The sequence below is a fragment of the Somniosus microcephalus genome, chromosome 22 (assembly GCF_052327205.1).
Source record: "Somniosus microcephalus isolate GS21.2 chromosome 22, FLI_Smic_1.0, whole genome shotgun sequence".
Taxonomy (NCBI): domain Eukaryota; kingdom Metazoa; phylum Chordata; class Chondrichthyes; order Squaliformes; family Somniosidae; genus Somniosus; species Somniosus microcephalus.
The window spans coordinates 68492498-68515594 of record NC_141008.1 but is presented as its reverse complement, the minus strand read 5'-3'; the positions used below and the strand labels follow the sequence as shown (position 1 = coordinate 68515594).

At 43.3% G+C, this 23097-nt stretch overlaps 1 protein-coding gene across 2 annotated transcripts in view; it reads right to left on the bottom strand.

Moving 5' to 3' along the window:
* Positions 1-23097, bottom strand: part of acaca (acetyl-CoA carboxylase alpha) — a 284054-nt gene that overhangs the window by 183939 nt on the left and 77018 nt on the right. For both annotated transcript variants that reach the window (XM_085965017.1, XM_085965018.1), the window contains 2 exons: positions 11393-11517; positions 5311-5424 (listed from right to left, as the gene is read on the bottom strand). In XM_085965017.1, coding sequence (XP_085821143.1) covers positions 5311-5424; positions 11393-11517 — 239 coding nt within the window. The remainder of the gene's footprint in view (positions 1-5310; positions 5425-11392; positions 11518-23097) is intronic.

The following is a 23097-nucleotide window of genomic DNA, read 5'->3' as shown; positions in this document are numbered from 1 at the left end:
TAAAATAATAAACCTGTGGGAAAAAAAATTCAAAATTGCACTAAAACACCACTGACCTGTAAAAATAAATACTTACGTGTGCTTTTTACAAGCGTAAAGACCGGAGGCCTTTACACATGCGCAAATCCCCCAAAACAGAGGAAATCCAAGACGCACGCGCTGCCCCCTACAGCGCACACGCTAGCCTCTTCACCTCTTGGGTTAGAGGAGAGGAAATGCCGGTTTTCAGCGCATGCGCTGTGCATGCTGAAAACCGGCATTTCCTCCGCCCAGACGCGCGAGTACCCCTTCCGTACTCATGCGTTTGGGGAGGAATTACTGCCCCATTGCCTTTGTTGAACAGTCCCAAAGACATTTAATCAAAGCCAACCATGGGGGAGTGCCCACCTCTTTTGGTGGCCCAAGACCAGGAGTGTGCAATTTCTGTGGGTAGGGACCGGTCTTTTCACACAGGCCTCCTAGTGATGTCCCATTCCATTGCTGGCTAGACTGGAGCCCACTTGCACTGATCTCCATCTCAAAGGGCTTACACAGGTATGAACTTTAAAAAAAAAAAAAAAAAAATTTTATATAAAAAGTGAAGGGATTTAAACCTGTAAGTGTCTTTAGCCATCTAGGTCCTATGCTCTGGAATTCCCTCCCTGGACCCCTCTACCTCCCTCTCCACCTTTAAAAGGCTCCTTAAAACCCACCTTTTGACCAAGCTTTTGGTCACCCTTCTAATATCTTATTCTTTGTCTCAACATTCATTTATGTCTGATTATGTCTCTGAAGTGTTTAGTGATGTTTTTCTATTTTAACCGCACTGTATAAATGCAAGTTGCTGTAGCAACCTAGTGAGTTCAAATCCCAAGTTGTAAAACTGAACTCAATAAATCTGGTGATTTGTGGGCCAACACCAGAAAAAAAATGACCATAAAAACTTAACTGGTTCACCAATGTTCTTCAGGAAAGGGAACCTACCACCCTACCCGATCTGGCCTAAATATAATTCGAATCCACATTCAATGACTCAATGCGCCAGAAGTGCCCACTCAGTTGAACAAACAATTGCTATTCAATCACCAACTTTTCAGGGCAACAAATGCAATCTTGTCCACATCCCGAGAACAAATAAATCATTATCCCAATGATAAGACATGCCATTAAATGGCACATATTTGTAATTTTAAAAAAAGTTTTTCAGAATTACAATTAAATTTACAAAAGCCATCAAGCTGCAAATGACATTGAGGAAGTGGCGAGTTCAAAGATTGTTTCTATGTACTGAAGATCTCAATGAGAAAGTTCACTGGAAGGGGCCATCTACATCATAGCAAAACCAGAATCAAACACAGATTGCCACTGGGACTGCAATGAAGGCTATCCTCAGTGGAGTTACCAAATCCCAGGTGAATCCCAGTCAGTGTAGCCCTTAACTCCAAGTTCAACTGAAAGGTGTTAACACTGACTACAGGCCTGTGGTCTTGAGAGTTAGCACTCTTAAATTCCAATGCTTTCGTTTTTTCTTCAAAACATCTGAGAATTCATAGTAATTAAAATGAGAATACTATGGACGACAGTGGCTCAGATGACCACCACAATCACTAATTCTGCCATGAGATTGGTGGGACGTGCATCTCCACTTGTGTTCTGCCACATGAAGTCCCGATCTCAGCCATGCCATTGAGGACATGCTGAGCTAGGTTTTTTTGACCACCGACGAGGAATGGGTGGAAAAATCTAGCTCACTGATCAAACTGTAGGCATTAAAATCAGAGGGGACAATCACTCTCGGGTTGCTCTTAGATGTCCTCTGGAGGCTGGTTTCAAAATGGCAATGGGAGGCGGGCACCCATTTGCCCTCTCAAACAAAATACTTCCTAGAGTAGGGAGACCAACGCAAAGAGAACAGAGAAAAATACCATCTTAAAAAAAGTTAATAATGTTTTCAGCTGCTGAATATGAGCTGTTTCTTTCTCCTGCAGCAGTCCTCATTTAATGAGCGTGGTTAAAAGCTATGGGCCCTACACTTGTTTTTGTTGAAACTTAATCGTACTCAGCAAAAAAAAATCTAATTTAAATTGCTTTAGAGATGTAAAATGAATCTTCCTCCCAACTTCCCAGCAAGGTTATCTAGTGAACATTTGAGTCATACGGACCAGGAAAGCTCCAGGTTTTATCCCCGATTAGGTTAAGTTAGCTATTCTAAGTTGAGGAAGTAATACAGGTGCTACCATTGGTCCCATTACCCCCGGTTTAGGAAAAGGAAAGTCAGTCAGGGCTCCTGATCTACGACAGTATGCCTTTTTAAAAACACATTTGGGTAGCCCAGTGAAGATGAGCTGTGAACACTGCACTCCATGGCCTTGCCCCTCCCCATCTCTGTAATCTCCACCAACCCCACAGCCCTCTGAGATAGCTACGCTCCTCTAATTCTGGTTTCTTGAGCATCCCCTATTTTAACAGCTCAACTATTGGTAGCCGTGCCTTCAGATACCAAGGCCCTAAGCTCTGAAATTCCTTTCCTAAACCTCCCCGTCTCTCTTTCCTCCTTTAAGACGCTCCTTAAAACCTACCTCTTTGACCAAGCTTTTGGTCACCTGCCCTAATATCTCGTGTGGCTCGGTGTCAAATTTTGTTTTATAACGCTCCTGTGAAGTGCCTTAGGACGTTTTACTATGTTAAAGGCACTGAACTTCTATTTTCACTTTAAAAACCAAGCAATAACATGCCCACCAAGTATTAAAGACATCAAACTTACTTTGACAACCCCTGCCAGTCCCATGACACCTACCAGTAAGATCATGAGAGTATATATCGCTGTTCCTTCAGCATCACTGGGTCAAAATCGTGGAGTTCCCCACCTAACACCATCGTATGAGTACCATTGTCACAATGACTGCAGCAATTCAAGAAGTCCCAACATCATTTTCTCAGGACAGGGCAGGGCAGTTCTGTTGGTCTTGTGGGCAATAAGAACATAAGAACGAGGAGCAGGAGTCGGCCATTCGGCCCTTCGAGCCTGCTCCGCCATTCAATGAGATCATGACTGATCGTCTGCCTCAACTCCATTCACCGGCCCTATCGCCATATCCCTTGATGCCCTTACTAGTCAGAAATCTATCGACTTCTGTTTTGAATATACCCAATAACTGAGCCTCCACAGCCCTCTGGGGTAGAGAATTCCAAAGACTCACCACCCGCTGTGTGAAGAAATTTCTTCTCATCTCAGTCCTGAATGGCCTACCCTTTATCCCGAGGCTGTGGCTCCTGGTTCTAGACTCCCCAGCCAAGGGAAACATTCTCCCAGCATCCACCCCATCAAACCCTGTAATAATTTTGTATGCTTCAATGAGATCCCCTCTCATTCTTCTGAATTCAAGAGAATACAGGCCTAGTTTACTCAATCTCTTCTCATACGACAGTCCCGCCATTCTAGGAATCAATCTCGCGAACCTTCGTTGCACTCCCTCTATGGCAAGTATATCCTTCTTTAGGTAAGACCAAAATTGTACACAGTACTCCAGGCGTGGTCTCACCAAGGCCCTATATAATTGGAATAAGACTTCTTTACTCCTGTACCCAAATCCTCTTGTAATGAAGGCCAGCATACCATTTGCCTTCCTAACAGCTTGCTGCACCTGCACATTCACTTTCTGTGACTCATCTACAAGGGCACCCAGGTCCCTTTGAGCATCTGCATTCCCCAATCTTTCACCATTTAGGAAATACTCTGCCTTTGCTTTTTCTACCAAAGTGGATAACTTCACATTTATCCACATTATATTCCATCTGCCATGTTCTCGCCCACTCAGAGCCTGTCGAGATCCCCTTGAAGCCTCTTCACATCCTCTTCACAACTGACACTGCCACCTAGCTTTGTATCAGCAGCAAATTTGGAAATGTTACATTTAGTCCCCTCATCCAAATCATTGATATAGATTGTGAATAGCTGGGGCCCAAGCACCAATCCTTGCGGTACCCCACTAGTCACAGTCTGCCATCCTGAAAAAGACCCGTTTATCCCTACTCTTTGTTTTCTGTCTGGTAACCAAGTCTCAATCCATGCTAGTATATTACCCCCAATTCCATGTGCCCTAATTTTGTTCACCAACCTCTTGTGTGGGACCTTATCGAAGGCCTTCTGAAAATCCAAATACACTACATCTACCGGTTCCCCTTTGTCTACTCCACTAGTTGCATCCTCAAAGAACTCCAACAGGTTTGTTAAACAGGGTTTCCCTTTCATAAATCCATGTTGACTCTGCCCAATCTTACTATTAGTTTCTAAGTGCCCAGTTATTGCAACCTTTATAAAAGATTCCAGCATTTTCCCAACTACTGATGCGAGACTAACAGGCCTGTAGTTCCCCGTTTTCTCTCTCCCTCCTTTCTTAAATAGCGGGGTTACATTTGCTATCTTCCAATCTGCAGGAACGGTTCCAGAATCTATAGAATTTTGGAAGATGACAACCAATGCGTCCACTATCACAATGGCCACCTCTTTCAAAACCCTAGGATGTAGGTCATCCGGTCCTTGAGATTTATCGACTTTTAGTCCCATTAATTTTGCTAGTATTTTTTTTACTAATAATAATTTCTTTATGTTCCTCATTCTTATCACAACCTTGGTTTTCTTGTATTTCTGGGAGGTTTTTTGTGTCTTCCTCAGTGAAGACAGAAACAAAGTATTTATTTAATTTCTCTGCCATTTCCTCATTCCCCATTATAAATTCTCCCGTCTCGGACTGTAAAGGACCTACACATTTACCTTTGCCAGTCTTTTCCTTTTCACATACCTATAGAAACTTTTACAATCCGTTTTTATATTTTTCGCTAGTTTGTGCTCATATTCAGTTTTCCCTTTCTTTATCAATTTCTTGGTCCCCCTTTGCCGATTTCTAAAAAGATCCCAATATTTAACCCTCAACCGACATCACAAACAGATTACCTGGTCATTTATCTCATTGCTGTGTGCAAAATGGCTGCCATGTTTCCCTACATTACAACAGTGATTATATTTCAAAAGCACTTCATTGGCTGTAAAGCACTTTGGGATGTCCTGTGGTCATGAAAGGCGCTATATAAATGCAAGTACTTCCTTTCTTTCTAACTAAGAATGAACTACAAAATGCAGCCTTGCCAGCATCGCCCACATCCGAGAACAAAAATAAAGTCTTGTTACATTGTGTACAAGTCGTAATATTGTCTGAATTGGCAGAATTATGACACGATTGAAGAAGAAAAAACACATTAACACGTACACACACACACACAAAAAGATGGGCAGCTTGAATTTCAAGTGAATTAGAAGACCCTGATCTTTACCTGCCGAGCTCGGAGAGCCACTTTAGCATTGGTGGTCTTGCTGAGCTGTGTCAACTCAGTTAGAATGGCGAGCAGCTCATCAGTCAGGGTTGGATCCCGTCCGCACAACTGGTCCTGAAGACAGACATGCACAAAAATGACAAATATTTTTTTATATATAATACTTTAAAAAATGTTAAATAAAACATTTAACAGAGAAATAACTGCAATAGCACTGGTCAAACCGACATTTTAATGAAAATAAAAACCGAGTTCATGCGTAAATCGCTGCCTCTTGTATGCTTTAAGGCTCTGCCTTTAAAATAAAAACTTCCATTCAGACATCAAAAAAAACACAAGAATTATTGGGTTGTGCCGTGTTATAATCACAATTTTCCTTCAGTACGACTGCAGAAGCACATGGCCCGCTGTTACTCTTTTATTTAAAACACTCGATTAGTCTGTATTCTCAGCAGGGACAGTGAAATGGTCAGGAGGGCAAATGGACAACTGGGGTGTCTGCCAGTGTGCCATCCACTGAAGCAATTAGTTTGAATGGTCTGAAAAATTAGCACTCAGAACACAGCAGAACATAATAGGTTGCAAAGAAGGAACACATTAGCATCAGAGCTATATTTTATCATCTCTGGCTCCATATTTCCATTTAACTCTTTATGTACTGCTATGGCATTTCAGCACCGAGATCATGAAACTACCCTTTAAAGATCTCTACGCAGAATATTGCATGTTAAACAAGATTCTGTGGTTCTATACATTTATTGAATTCTACTTCTTACTGAATCCCAGTCCCTTTTAAAACTTGCTTTCTCTGTCTTTTTAAGTTGATTTTAATAACTCACCTTGAGACAATTAATTCAGCGTGAAAAAATTACGGAATAAAGCTCCTAGCAGAGTTCCAACCCCCTCGACCACTGCACCACCTTTTAATATTGGAAACATCAACCCGAGCTTCCTCCAGTGAATCAGCTGGCTAAGGCAGCGAGTAGCTGATTAAGGCAGACAGACCACGAAGACCCCAGTTCAATGTCCGGTCTCTGCGGAGTTAACTGATGTCAGCTGTATGGACATGACAACTTTGTAGCGATTATTTCGTCAAAATGAGGTATATTTTAATACCTTTCTGCACTCAGAGGTTTGGTGAAAATAGGAACTTTGTCAAGACAAATGGTTAAACAACCACATGAGCATTTTTCTTTAATATAAAAGATGCCATTTAACTGCATACTTCCAAATGTCATGCAAATAACTGGGCCGATCTATTAAATGAACAAGATGATGGATCTAGTCAGTCCTAGCACATGTTAATAGTACAAACACCAATTAGTTTACCACTTCAGTCTACCTGCTGGCTGAGGGAAAACACATCAGGCTCAGGCATATTTTGTTTGAAAAGGAAAAGGGGAAAAAAAAATTAATTTAATATTTTTTTAAACTTCCAAATTCCACTGTGACACGACTGGATTCCAAGGCATGCCAATATGCAAATTAAACCAGCACGGATGGGAAATAATACTTGCATTTCTATAGCACCTTTCAACTAAACTACGAGGGAAAGGGGAAGAAATAATGGGTGCGCTTGTGTCCCAACACTCAGCAAGGAATTAATGTTTAAGGTCAAAGGTCCATAAAGTGCAATTGCATGATGGTTAAAGTGGAGACACTTCACCTGCGATTGAAGATCTAAAACTCATTAAGCATGTTGGAAATGTTAAGGAACCATTTTCCTTTGATAGTCATTATATATCACATGTAACATTCTTGATTCATGGATATAATGTTATAACTGAGAACAGATAGTATTTTGAGAAAAAAAAAGTGACACAGAATTAAGAACATAAGAAATAAGAGTAGACCATACAGCCCCTCAAGCCTGCTCCGCCATTCAGTAAGATCATGGCTGATCATTGACCTCAACTCCATTTTCCTGCCCGATCTCCATATCCCTTGATTCCACTAGAGTCCAAAAATCTATCTATCTCAGCCTTGAATATACTCAAAGACTCAGCATTCACAGCCCTCTGGGGTAGAGAATTCCAAAGATTCACAACCCTCTGTGAAGAAATTCCTCCTCATCTCAGTCTTAAATGGCCTACCCCTTATCCTGAGACTATGCCTCCAAGTTCTAGACATGCCAGCCAGGGAAAACACTTCACCTGCGATTGAAGATCTAAAACTCATTAAGCATGTTGGAAATGTTAACGAACCATTTTCTTTTGATAGTCATTATATATCACATGTAACATTCTTGATTCTGCATCTACCCTGTCAATCCCCTTCAGAATCTTGTATGTTTCAATGAGATCACCTCTCATTCTTCTAAACTCCAGAGAGTATCGGCCCATTCTACACAATTTCTCATCATAGGACAACCCTCTCATCCCAGGAATCAATCTAGTGAACCTTTGTTGCACCGCCTCCAAGACAAGTATATCTTTCCTTAGATAAGGAGACCAGAATTGTGCACAGTACTCCAGGTGTGGTCTCACCAAGGCCCTGTACAATTGTAGCAAGACTTCCTTACTCTTGTATTGCAACCCCCTTGCAATAAAGGCCAACATGCCATTTGCCTTCCTTATTGCTTGCTATACCTGCATGCTAGCTTTCTGTGTTTCTTGCACGAGGACACCCAAATCTCTCTCAACACCAACATTTGAAAGTTTCTCACCATTTAAAAAATATTGTTTTTCTATTCTTCCTACCAAAGTGAATAACCTCACATTTCCCTACATTATACTCCATCTGCCACCTTACTGCCCACTCACTTAGTCTATCTATATCCCTTTGCAGACTCTGTGTTCTCCTCACAGCTTAGTGTCCCACCTAGCTTTGTATCCTCAGCAAACTTGGATACATTACACTCGGTCCCTTCATCTAGGTCATTAATATAGATCGTAAATAGCTGAGGCCCCAACACTGATCCTTGTGGCATCACACTAGTTACAGCCTGCCAAACTGAAAAAGATCAGTTTATCCCTACTCTCTGTTTTCTGTCAGTTAACCAATCCTCTATCCATGCTACTATATTACCCCCAAGCCCGAATCTTGTGTAATAACCTTTTATATGGCACCTTATCGTATACCTTTTGGAAATCCAAATATACTACATCCACTGGTTCCCCTTTATCTACCCTGCTAGTTACATCCCCAAAAAACTCTAATAAATTTGTCAAATACAATTTCCCTTTCCTAAAACCATGTTGACTCTGCCTAATAATATGATCTTCTAAGTGACTTGATGTCACTTCCTTAACAATGGATTCCAGCATTTTCCCAATGACTGATGTCAGGCTAACTGGCCTGTAGTTCCCCGTTTTTTCTCTCCCTCCTTTCTTGAATAGCAGTGTTACATTTACGACCTTCCAATCCGCTGGGACCATTCTAGAATCTAGGGAATTTTGGAAGATCAAAACCAATGCATCCACGATCTCTTCAGCCACCTCTTTTAGAACCCTTGGGTGTAGGCCGACAGGTCCAGGGGGATTTGTCGGCTTTTAGTCCCATTAGTTTCTCTAGTACTTTTTCGCTACTTCTATTAATTACGTTAAGTTCCTCACCCTCATTAGACTCTTGGTTCCCCACCATTTTTGGTATGCGTTTTGTGTCTTCTACGGTGAAGACAGATACAAAATATTTGTTTAACGTTTCTGCCATTTCCTTATTCCCCATAATAATTTCTCCTGTCTCAGCCTCTAAGAGACCAACGTTTACTTTTGCTACTCTTTTCCTTTTTACATACTAGTAGAAACTTCTTACAATCTGCTCTACAATCTGCTTTTATATTTCTTGCTATTATCCCTGGTATAAGAACATAAGAAATAGGAGCAGGAGTAGGCCAATCGGCCCCTCGAGCCTGCTCCGCCATTCAATAAGATCATGGCTGATCTGATCCTAACCGCCAATCCACTATCACAGAACCATCTCCTGAATCTAACAGAATTAGACACACGAAATAGGAGCAGGATCAGGCTACACGGCCTCTGGGCCCGCTCCGCTACCCACAGGGCCATGACCGATCCGAACCTAGACTCATGTCCAAATTCCTGCCCGCTCCCCGTAACCCTTAGGAAAATGTCTATTTCTGTTTTAAATTTATGTAATGATGTAGCTTCTACAGCTTTTTGGGGCAGCATATTCCATGGACCTACCACCCTCTGAGTGAAGTAGTTCCTCCTCATCTCAGTTTTGAAAGAGCAGCCCCTTATTCTAAGACTATGCCCCCTAGTTCTAGTTTCACCCATCATCGGGAACATCTTCCCCGCATCCACCCGATCCAACCCCTTCACAATCTTATATGTTTCAATAAGATCGCCTCTCATTCTTCTGAACTCCAATGAGTAGAGTCCCAATCTACTCAACCTCTCCTCATATGTCCATCCCCTCATCTCCGGGATTAACCGAGTGAACCTTCTTTGTACTGACTCGAGAGCAAGTATGTCCTTTCTTAAGTATGGACACCAAAACTGTACGCAGTATTCCAGGTGCGGTCTCACCAATACCTTGTACAACTGAAGCAATACCTCCCTGTTTTTATATTCTATCCCCCTAGCAATGAAAGCCAACATTCCATTGGCCTTCTTAATCACTTGCTGCACCTGCATACTAACCTTTTGAGTTTCGTGCACCAGGACCCCCAGATCCCTTTGTACTTCAGCACTTTCCAGTTTCTTGCCATTAAGATAATAACTTGCTCTACGATTTTTCCTGCCAAAGTGCATAACCTCACACTTTCCAGTATTGTATTCCATCTGCCAAATCTCTGCCCACTTACTTAGCCTGTCGATGTCCCCTTGCAGGTTTTTTATGTCCTCCTCACTCACTACTTTCCCTCCCATCTTAGTATTATCTGCAAACTTTGATATGTTACACTCGGTCCCCTCCTCCAAATCGTTAATATAGATTGTAAAGAGTTGGCGACCTAGCACTGACCCCTGCGGAACACCACTAGTTACTGATTGCCAGTCTGAGAATGAACCATTTATCCCAACTCTGTCTTCTGTTAGATAGCCAATCCTCTATCCATGCCAGAATATTACCCCCAATCCCGTGATTTTTTATCTTAAGCAATAATCTTTTGTGTGGCACCTTGTCAAATGCCTTTTGGCAGTCTAAATACACTACGTCCACTGGTTCCCCTTTATCCACCCTATACGTTACTTCCTCAAAGAACTCCAGCAAATTTGTCAAACATGACTTCCCCTTCATAAAACCATGCTGACTTTGTCCTATTAAATTATGATTATCCAAATGTCCTTATGGGTAAATAGGCTGATTCTGGGCTCCCAGCAGGAAGCCTCGCACAAAGGGCAGAGAGAGGGCTACAACAGCATTGCGCCAATTCCTCAATCCCTCCTCTCTTCGCGAGTGCAGCGCTCCACTGGGAGCACAGGATTCGTGACTTTACCAATGAATCTTTTCTGGTTTTAAAAAGTCAAATATTTATGCATATATTTTATTTCTATGTATATATTTTTAAAATATCATAATATACACTAGGCAAATAATGGAGTTGATGGGGCCTTAATAAAATCAGAAGACTCAGTGACCAAAATCACCTGGATCCTTCTTACAACTTTTAACAAAGAAAAACATTTTTTTTTTTTTTATAAATCAAACTTTAATTATTTTCCAGGAGCTCAGCAAAGTGAGCTTTTATTATCTGTGTGCAAGTTTCCTTTATTTTTTTTGTCCTCTGTAAAATGCCAGCAGTGGTGTCGGGTGCAGTCTGCCCTCACACAATGTCAGTGAACAAAGCCGTCTCCCACTCTTTGAAAAGGACTAGCACCTCCATGACACCCCCATGTAATTACACACTTCAATGACTGGACTCTGAAGAAAATTGAAGGCCTGCAAACAGAACAGCTGCCGTTTCGCTCTCCATCACCACGGCATGATTACATGAGAAATGAACAGCCCGGCTCAAAGCTACTTCAGAAATCTCAAAGGAAATACTGCTTTGTGTTAGAATAATGAGATTCTTATGGCCAAGCATTACTTAAAATCACATGAAATACTATATAGACCTATCGCTCGAGATTAGCACATTGGAAGCTGGAATTTGTGGGCATAACAGAGCTTAACTTACAATGAGCATTGTAACTAGAAGGTTCTTCTTGGTGACTTGGGCGTGAGAGAAGATGTAGTTCAGGACTGTAGTCATGTCTCCTTTATGGTCCTCTCGAAGGGTAAAGACACATTTCTCATAATGGCCTGCAGTTTGAAAAAGATATTAAAGATAAATATCACTCAACTAGAGCTGGCACGAAGGCTATCTTTTCAGCCTCTAAACCTTTTCTATGAGAAACCTTTTGAACTTTCTTCCAGCTCTCTCATTTCACTTACAGTCAAAACTCTTAGAAGAATTCTGATACTATGAATACCCAGTTAATATGAGCTCAATTCATCACACACAAAAAGAAGTCCCAGTATATGTAAAAGCACTGCGGTATAACTTTGGATAACAAAATAAAAATACATTTTAGTTTGCTCATGCAGGTTATTTTTCCCTGTCAAAATGTAGTTTTGATACATAATTTGCAAATTTCATTCAGACTATTCAAATGAAAGTCTAGAGCTGCCAATCAACTTCTACAAAACAAAAACCCAAACATTCAATATATAGTTAAAAATCCAATTGAAATGCATGGCCCTAAAATATTAACACATAGTGAAAGCATTTTTGGTTCATTGAGGATTAAGTAGACTTGCATTTATATAGTATCTTATCGTGTCTCAAACCGCTTCACATACAATTAATTACTTTTTCCAAATGTAGCAACTAGTGCGGTCTGCACAGAGCGGAATTAAACAGAGTGCACTTAAACAGAGTATTTCATTTGGGAATTTGGAAAAAGTGGGAATTTCTGGTAAGTATTGGGTAAGTAGAAGCTGTGCATAGTGAAATTTAGTTTACCATTTTGATTTAAACCTAGAACTTTAAAAACTGTAGTTAACAGAAGCTGCCTGCCAGTGGCAGTTAACCGTCAGTCAGCTGTAAGTGTTTGTCTTGAATAGGTGCTAATCACAGGGAGCAGGGGAGCGGAGTCAACACTCGTAAATTGGGTGAGGCTCCTAGAGTATAAAAGTAAATTGGGCAAGGCTCCTAGAGTATAAAAGTAAATTGGGCGAGGTTCCTAGAGTATAAAAGTAAATTGGGCGAGGTTCCTAGAGTATAAAAGTAAATTGGGCAAGGCTCCTAGAGTATAAAAGCAAACAGTTCTGCAGAACAGAGAGCGGTCCGCACAGAGCAGAATTAAACGGAGTGCACTTAAACACTGTGTTTCATTTGGGAATTTGGAAAGAGTGGGAATTCAGAGAAGAGGGGGAAGGAGTTGCTGCTTTTTGCCTCCACTACTTGTGTGTTACAGGCAGATATTTAATTTCATGACCCATAATATAATCTAGATCAATTAAGTAGTCTAGAAATTAAACTAAACTAAGTTATTAATTACAAATTTAATTAAATAGATCAAGGTCATTTAGGGATGGCAGTGTAGGTGGTGTGCCTCAACTGCAGTATGTGGGAGTTTGTGGAGAGCAGTGTGTTCCTGGACAACCACGTTTGCAGTAAGTGCCTGCATCTTAAGGAGCGTCAGCTCAAAGTTGTTGAGCTGGAGTCTGGGATGCAGACATTGCGGGGCATCAGGGAAGGGGAGAGTTACTGGACACTTTGATCCAGGAGGTAGTCACACCCCTTAGGTTAGGTCTGGTTAGTGGTCAGGAACAGGAGGGTGTGACTGCGACTCAGGCAGGTAAGGGGACCCCAGGTGAAGTGCTGGAGGAGCCTCGGCACTGTCCTGATCCAACGGTATGAGGTTCTTGCTGACTGTGTGAATGAGGGAAAAGCCTGCAGGATGGATGAGCAATCTAACCATGTGTAGTTGTGGTAGGGGACAGTATCGTCAGAGGGATAGATACTGTTCTCTGCAGCCACAGCAGGGAGTTCCGGTGCCAGGGTTAAGGACATCTCCTCGCGGCTGGAGGAGAGCTTGGGAGTGGGAAGGGGAGGATCCAGTTGTCGTGGTCTACAGAGGAACCAACGACATAGGTAGAACTAGGAATGAGGTTCTGCTGAAAGAGTATGAGGAGCTGGGCTCCAAATTAAAAAGCAAAACCTCAAAGGTAATAATCTCTGGGTTGTTACCTGAGCCATACACCAATTGGCATAGGGATAAGCAGATTAGAAGGTTAAATGCATAGCTCAAAGAGTGGTGTGGGAGGCAGGGGTTTTGTTTCCTGGGGCACTGGCACCAGTACTGGGGAAAGAGGGAGCTCTTCCGTTGGTGGCTCCACTTAAACCAGGCGGGAACCAGTGTCCTGGCAAACTGAATAACTAGGGCAGCAGACAGGGCTTTAAACTAATGAAGGGGGGGGGGGAAGGATTCAGGAAAGAGTAAATTTAAAAGCAGCGAGAGAAATGTCAAGGCTCTAGAGCAGAGCAGAGTTTTGGGTAAAAATAAGCAGAGTGGGTCAGGAAGGAACAGAGTGAGTAACAAAGGTAATAAGGCATCAGTGACGAAGGTGACATCAGGGAAATGTAGAAAAAAGTCAAAAGCTAAAGGCACGAAGCATTCGCAACAAAATAGATGAATTAATAGTGCAGATAGAAATTAATAGGTTTGATCCAATAGCCATTACTGAGACGTGGTTGCAAAGTGACCAAGGTTGGGAACAAAATATTCCAGGATACTTAACTTTTAGAAAAGAGATAGGCAAAATGGAAAAGGAGGAGGGGTAGCCCTGATAATAAAGGATGGGATAAAGACAGCAGAGAGAAAGGATCTTAGCACCGAAAATCAAGAAGTACAATCAGTTTGGGTGCAGCTAAGCAACAGCAAGGGGCAGAAAACATTGGTGGAAGTTGTTTATTGGCCCCCAAACAGTAGGTCTAATGTAGGGCCGAGTATAAATCAGGAAATCAGAGGCACATGTAACAAGGGTAATACAGAAATCATGGGGAACTTTAATCTACATATAGACTGGGCAAACCAAATTTGCAGTAATAGTGTGGAGGACTAATTCATGGAATGTATGCAAGATAGTTTTCTAGATCAGTATGTTGAGGAACCAACTAAGGAACAGGCTATTTTAGATTTAGTGTTGTGCAATGAGAAAGGGTTAATTAATAACCTTGTAGTAAAGGGGCCCTTAGGGAAGAGTGACCATAATATGATAGAATTTTACATTAAGTTTGAGTGTGATTTAGTTAAATCCAAAACTAGGGTCTTAAATCTAAACAAAGCAAACTACATAGGTATGAGGGACGAGTTGGCTTAGGTAGATTGTGAAACTACATTAAAAGGTAGGACAGTAGACAAGCAATGGCTAGCATTTAAAGAATTAATGCAGGGTAGATGAAGGGAGGATGTTTCCCCTGGCTGGGGAGTCTAAAAACCAGTCTTACAATAAGGGGTTGGCCATTTAGGACTGAGATGAGGTGAAATTTCTTCACTCAGAGGGTGGTGAATCTTTGGAATTCTCTACCCCAGAGGGCTGTGGAGGCTCAGTCGTTGAGTATATTCAAGACAGAGATCGATAGATTTTTGGATATTAAGGGAATCAAGGGATATGGGGATAGTGCAGGAAAGTGGAGATGAGGTAGATGATCAACCATGATCTTCTTGAATAGCAGAGCAGGCTCGAGGGGCCGAATGGCCTACTCCTGCTCCTGTTTATGTTGCCATGTAGGCAAAAACATGGCAGCTACTTTGCTTACAGCAAAAGCCAATACACATCAATGATGAATGACAAGTTAATCTGTTTTTTGGTTGCAATGGTTGAGGGAGAAATATTAGCCAACACACCAAACAGTGCCATGGGTTGTTATTGCCCACCTGACCCATTGGAACAAACATAGTTTAACAGCTCTAATAATACAGCTTCAGTGCTGCACCAGAATGGCAGTCTAGATTATGTGCTCATGTCCTGGTTTGGGGTTTGAACTCAAAGGAGATAACTACCAACCGAGCCTGGCACATTTACACATGACAGATTTGAGTACAGGAGTAAAGCAGTCTTACTCCAATTATATAGGGCCTTGGTGAGACCACACCTGGAGTACTGTGTACAATTCTGGTCTCCTTACCTAAGGAAAGATATACTTGCCATAGAGGGAGTGCAAAGAGATCGAGTAAACTAGGCCTGTATTCTCTTGAATTCAGAAGAATGAGAGGGGATCTCATTGAAGCATACAAAATTATTACAGGGCTCGATAGAATGGATGCTGGGAGAATGTTTCCCTTGGCTGGGAAGTCTAGAACCAGAGGCCACAGCCTCAGGATAAAGAGTAGACCATTCAGGACTGAGACGAGAAGAAATTTCTTCACACAGAGGGTGGTGAATCTTTGGAATTATCTACCCCAGAGGGCTGTGGAGGCTCAGTCATTGGGTATATTCAAAACAGAAGTCGATAGATTTCTGACTAGTAAAGGCATCAAGGGATATGGCGATAGGGCCGGTGAATGGAGTTGAGGCAGATCAGCCATGATCTCATTGAATGGCGGAGCAGACTCGAAGGGCCGAATGGCCTACTCCTGCTCCTATTTCTTACGTTAAGTTTCTACGTGATTTTAGCCTTCATTTCTGTGTGGATATTCTCTCCAGGATGTTCCAATTTGGCACTGAAAACTAGAATAACGAAGAAAGCCAATTTATTTAATATAAAATATATTGGCAGATCGATGATGTGGGCTTCTTCAATGTTCCATCAAATATGTCACATTATAGTTAATTATGTTGCATTATTATTCTGGCAATACCTGGGGAGAGATGCAGTGTTAAATCATTTTCCTGAAAGCATATTAATTACAATTGCAAATTATGTGCAAGTTGGAGTTTTCAAAATTCTGCAACCCCATCTGGATCAGAATAAATATCACTCTCCAGCCAAATGATTGCAAACCTGCTACTGATTTTGTTCAATCAATAAGTGTAGAGTAACACAATGACATTTTAAAAAAGATAACTTGAGAGTGTGTGTATAACTCTCATTATCTAAAAGATTATAAAATGGGGAACTTGTTGAGCGGTGACAAAACAGGGAGCATTTGTTTAGGTACTCAGGCTATTAGATTACCTCACTTCTAGCCCCCAACCTCTTCTTTGCTCTGTTACAATCCATCTTCTTTCTCTATTTTATTACTATGACATTATTTTGAACTAGTCTTTCAGGTTGCTACTCAGATCCGAATACAGTGCCCGTACCTTCTCCGGTCTTGAAACCAAGACTCACGACGTAGTCTCCTCTTCCAACTCATTCTTTCTCAGGACCTCAAAACTCTTACCGCCACCAGTCTTTCCTTCCTCCTATAATCTCGATGCTTTTAAAACCCAAGCGTTGTGTCGCTTAACTTCCTGATTTACTTCGCTTCTTTCCTCTCTTCAACCAAAGTGGTGGCCTGCACTATAGGCCTTTGGGGCTGCCAGCCTGAATCTCCCAGCCTCTTGCTTCAAGCCTTCCCACTATCAGGCCCCAGCCTCAACACTGGACCTCCCCACTCTCCCAGACTCAATACAGGAAACTTTGGTTTATCCGGAGGTTATATGTCCAGAATACTCGATCTAACGGCAAAAATCAGGAGCCGTTTTCTATAAGTTTTTTTCAGTTCTCGTTTTTTTTCCCCCCCAGTCAGGCACTGCAAGGTCTGTAGCTATAGCAACAGCTTCAGCTAGAGATGCTTGCAGCTGCAGCCGACTGTTTAGAAGCTGTTGCTAAGCAACAGTGTTTGTTGTCAGATACGGAGATGAAAACCTCCGTATGCTTCAACATTAACTTTGTATGTCCGGCAGTTTTGATAGATCGGCAACAGCTCGGTCCCGTCGGTGCCGGATATCACAAAGTTTCCTGTACCTGTAGCTCCACTCAGTAGATGCATGCTCTCCCTCCAACAACCTCCTCTAACCATCAAAATTACTTGAAATAATATGAAGACACCTCATATCTGTTATAATAAAACAGTGGCTTTTTAAAAACAATTTGCATTCCAGTGGTCTCTACTGGGTCAAAAAAGTTAGAGGATATATTGCTTCATGATTACAGGAAAATGATACCATGTAATAAACCATGTATTATTCTGCTACTAATGTGGGCCTTGGTTTAAGTGGTATGTTATCTTAAGGCCACAAAGTTTAATTTCTGTAAGTCGCTCAGGTCAATCAGAGTTTAATTGCTGCTTTGGGAGGGAAGTTCTCAGACTGGCAGAAAATTTCCCGCTCCACGCCCAAAGTAAAAACAGCAAAGAATGACCGCCTTTTGCTCGCCTTCAAAATACTTCTGTTACTTTGAAGTGTGACAGCACACTTTTGAAGCAGATATAGATAAGTAGATAGACAGAGAGACAAACAGATAAATAAGAGTTGGTAATTTTGTTAGTACAGGAAGTGTTTTCACAGTGCCATGTTTAATCGTGTGCACAGCTAAGCAACAGATCTACACATCTCACGGACGACAAGATTTGGAATTTTTAGAAATGTTGTCAAAATGACTGCTGTGCTTGCTCTTCAACCAAAGAGTAGAGATTCAGTGGAGAAGGGGATTACTGTAAAGAAATACCTGGCATGACCTTTCACCAACAGTTCACCACCAATGGCTTCTACTGATATGGCCTCCATCACTACTATCTGAACCAATGGTGAACATTTGGGCAACCAGTAAACCAATAGATTAAACTGTAGGGACCTAGTTGGTTCAAATCCCACTCCAGAAACTTGAGCACATATATCTAGGCCGACACTCCAGTGCAGTGCTGAGGGAGTGCTGCACTGTTGGAGGTGCCGTCTTTTGGATGAGACGTTAAACCGAGGCCCCGATTGCTCTCATAAAAGATCCCACTGCACTATTTCGAAGAGGAGCAGGGGAGTTATCCCCAGTGTCCTGGCCAAATATTTATCCCTCAATCAACATCACTAAAAAACAGATTATCTGGTCATCATCACATTGCTGGTTGTGGGAGCTTGCTGTGCACAAATTGGTTGCCACATTTCCTACATGACAACAGTGACTACACTTCAAAAGTGCTTCATTGGCTGTAAAGCACTTTGGGACGTCCAGTGGTCGTGAAAGGTGCTACAGAAATGCAATTCTTTCTTTTTCTTTCTAATGAAAATTGGCTAAACTGGGCATCCAAGACTGAAAATGGTCCCCCAGAACGGTTTAAATTCCAGTGTTTATGAAACTAATATCGAGGGAATGTTCATCATTGACAGAACAGAAATGGCCATTCGCCCCATCATGTCTGCCGGTGTTTTAGTCACGCAAGTACTTAATCTAATCCCATTTTGGCACCTTGATTTTGGGGCCATTTTTCATTACAACACTGGCAACGACAAATATTATAGCAGGCTTAAAAATCATGACAGTGGTTACTTCTTTCGCCAATATTGCTTTTTTAGTACACCCTGAATGTTAATTCCAAACTTCTGGATTATCTAAAAGGAATTGCTGATTGGGAATTCCCCCTAGAGTCGGTGTACATCCTCAATTTGAGGACCATGCAAATATGAGGATGGATTTCACGCTCAAGATCTTTGGTAATGTGCCAATCTATACCGTAGAATTCAACTCAGTTCCAACTTCTGCACCAACACAGCTTCCAATTTGGCTTTTAGTACCAGCACTGCCGTAGACCTTTGGCAGAGTAATTTTGGGCACCATTGCCTTTTCATTGTTGACTTTTGGAAGTACTAAATGATTCACATAGCAACGTCACGGTTGGATGGCAGGTACTGAAGATATTAGGGCCAATCTTCCTCACCCAGCACTGACCGAGAACAATATGAGCGGAACATACCAGAAGTACGCCGAGCCTGGAGCATGACCAGAGCCCATCAGGCTCTTTGGCCTTAATTAAATATTGTAGGCGCGTATGGGGGCACCGTACTAGAGGAAATTCCGGTGCTGCTTGTGACTTAAAGGCAGCCGCAAGCTTGAAGGGACAAGCCAGATGGAAGTCCCGTGAGAGAAGCCAAAGAATTTGAATTGGTCAGATAATGGGAGTAGGATCTTCCTGTGGATAGCCTCAAGATTTGTGGCAAGCTTTAAATCTATTTATGCCTGCTGGAAACTGTTATTTGAATGTTGGTCTTCATGTTTGTTTAAAAAGGTGCCATTTCCTGTTAATGAGTTTGTGTTCTTGCGTCATTACTGGGTTGGCAACACCCCAAGCAGGAATCCAGGCACCCTTGCAGGGAGTGATTAAGAGGGCAGCACTGTTGTGCCAGGCAGCAGGAAAAACAAGAGTAGGTATGAAGAACGATGGTACAGGAATAGGTGGTTTGACTGTGAGGCTTCTCGTAATGCCAGGTGGCAGGGAGCAGTTGTATGGTCAGGGGAGCGAGGGTTCTTGCTCTGTGGCAGGGAAACAGGTATCTGCGGTTCAGTGGAGGGCCAGGCAAATTTCTTCAGCAGCTGTCAAGGGGGCTTGTGGTCCCTCATCTGCCTCCAAATAAGCCACACTGAAAAAGGCAGGGCACAGTACGGAATATGGCCTCCATCACCAAATGTCAAGGGTTAACAGCATTCCACAACGAGGAGGTAGTAAAACCATTTTTCATTCATAAAGCCAAAAATAATGATCTTACTTTACAATACCAGCCTGTCCTTCAAGACAGAAGGCAGAAAAACAGCAGCTCTGGAATCAGCACCAGATTTATTTGGGAGCAGTTTGCCCCTGAACTGCACCTGGTGCCATCTGCTCCACCAAAATGGATGGGCAGAGGACTCTAAGGTAGCCTTGGATCTGTGCTTGAAGGGCTATGGTCTTCATTTATTGTTTTTTCTCCTTGTTGTTATCCCCCCATTCTTGCCCGTTTTCTCTGCCAACTTGCCCTCCTCTCTTGACCACATTGACTCCTTGCTCAGTTATACTTCCAGAGACTTTGGACACCCTCCAATACCTCACTTAAGGGACCATATTCATTTGTGTCCATCGACACTGTCTGCAGCTATTCTACCGTTGAGGCATCGTCACAAAGCCTGATCCTGGCCACATCCGAAGTCCATGCACACACATCTCAGGATCAATTGTAGAGCCCTGAGCTTCTAACTCGCCGAGAACAGCAGACATGGGAGCAAACCTGGACAGATCTGCTTGGCCTGTGTGGCTCAGCTAGTTACCGAGTAAAGGGCAATATTTTCAGTTTAAAAAAAAACATTTAAAAAATCTTTCACTATGCACAAAGGTACCATAATCAGTTGGCACAATCCATGTATTATGTACTATCGCCACTATTCTGCCCTCGCAACGCGTGGCTATGCAGAGCTAGACAGATAGCGAACAACTTGATATCTTCCCGTAAAATCACAAGGCTTGACTTTTCTTGTAACGCTTTATTGAAAGATTCTTATTATTGTAAAACTGAAATACAACACAGAAATGGAAGCACACATTAGTATACAAGCGCATAACTGATATGTATACACAAATTTAGGTACGCCTGAGCAACACAGTACATTTAGTAAACTGGGAGGCATTCTCTTTAAATTAGCCCTGTACATAGTGTATCAAAATACAGCTACTAGTTAAATCAGCTAGACAGCGAAAAGTTACAACTAAACATTTTCTACAACATGCAGTGCACACTAATCATCTATAGCATTCTAAAATACTTACAAACAATTTCCAAGACTCAAGCATGGGGACAATACAACTGCCCGGAGCCTGTGCTGCTGCAGGAGCACCGTGGTGTAGGTCTGTGTCCCAGCGAGGACTCCACGAGGACTACGTAGCAGTCCTGTGGGGAGCGTGATGACCTCATCACGCTCGGTTGCGTTGTCCGCGCTTGGGGCGTCACGTGATGCGCGTGGTCGCGTTTCTGGCCATTGAGGCCGAAGTCGGGAGCGGGAGCTGGAGGCCAGGCTGAGCCGGTGCTTGCCGCGGGAGCGGAAGATCGCGTCGCTCCCGGCGGCTGGTAGATGTGGCCGAAGACGCTAGGCCGGGCTGTGCCGGCGGCCTTTCTGGAAGGCCGAGTCGGGCCGGCAGCCGCCTCACGCACGTCACGTCGTACGTGCCGTGACGTCAGCACGCTACGTCGTACGTGACGTGACGTCAGCACGCTAAGGCGCGTCTTAAAGGGGCAATGGCCCCAACAGGTAGGTTATACATATATAAGTAAGTTAAATACATACAGTAAGGTTAAGTTAGAGGGAGAGACAGCACACTCCCCGCTTGGTACAATTCCATTTGTACCACTACAGATACAAAATAAACCTGAAGAAAACGTCCTTTGGCAGCGACATACTCAGAGTCCGTTCTCTAGGTTTCTTCGGAAAGGAGGACTACGATCTCGGTGACTGGCCTCAGAAACACTTTGACAGTCCCCTCCTTGACGATCTTCACCTCCACCTTGCGGACCCTCTTGTCCCTGCTGGGCAGAGTTTTGACGACCAGTCCCACTGGCCATTCGTTTCTGTGTGCTTGGCTGTCTTTCAGCAAGACGACATCTCTCACTTTGACATTTGGCTTGTCTTCTGTCCATTTCCTACGGTTCTGTAGGGTGGACAAGTACTCTCCTCTCCATCTCTTCCAAAAGTGTCTGCAAGACACTGGACTTGCTTCCACTGCTTCCTGTGCAGCTCGGCCATGTCAAAGTTTCCAGGGGGGGGCTGAAATAGCACTCATCTTTTGAGTCAGGAGCATCGCTGGGGTGAGGACTGCAGGCATGTCTGGGTCGGTGGACACCGGCACCAGGGGTCTTGCATTCATGATCGCCATGACTTCAGCCATGAGAGTGCTCAAGACGTCGTGTGTGAGACGAGTAGGTCCCGTCCGAAGCAGCATGGCATCCAGAATACGCCTGGCAACACCGACGAGCCTCTCCCATGAACCACCCATGTGGGATGAATGCGGGGGGTTAAACACCCACGTGCATCCTTTCTTTTGGAGGTAGCTTCCTACCGCTGCATCGTCCGTGTGGATGTCCAACTCCTTACAGGCACCCACGAAGTTAGTCCCTCTGTCAGAGCGGAGAAGTTTGGCTGGACCACGGATTGAGAAAAGCCTCCTCAGTGCGTTGATAAAGCTGTCTGTGGACATGGATTCGAGCAGCTCAATGTGCACGGCTCTGGTAGACATGCACGTAAAGAGCACCGCCCAGCGCTTGCTGCCTGCACTACCTCCTCTAGTGCGATGCGTCATGATGGTCCATGGCCCAAAGACGTCAAGGCCCACGCTGGTGAATGGAGGCTCTGGAGTGAGTCTGTCGGCGGGCAAGTCTGCCATCTTTTGGTCCTCTAACCTCCCTCGTAGCTTGCGGCAGGTAACACACTTGTGGATAACGGAAGAAACCAGGCGCTTGCCCCCGATTATCCAGTATCCGGCTGCTCGGATAGCTCCTTCTGTTATGTGTCGTCCTTGGTGAGCCACTTGCTCATGATAGTATCTCACGAGTAGCGTGGCAATGTGATGGGTGCGCGGGATGATCAGAGGGTGCTTTTCTTCTCTTGACAAGTCTGCGGATGATATGCGCCCTCCGACCCGGAGCAAGCCATCTTCGTCTGTAACTGGGTTGAGCTTTTTAAGTGGGCTTTGCTTGGGGAAAGTCTGTCCCTCTTCAAGGCATTTGAATTCCTCCTTGAAGACATCATGCTGGGCAGAGTGAATGATCACATCTTTGGCTTGTGAAAGCTCACTTGTGCTGGATACTTCTTTAGAACATTTCCATCCTTTGCGTTCTATGTTGTCCGAATTCCCTTTGAAGGATGCTGCTACGTGAATGAGTCGGGCTGTGGTTCGGCAGAGTGTTCTCCAGCTTGAGAATCGCTCGAAGCATTGTGAGCCCAACTGAGATTCTGAG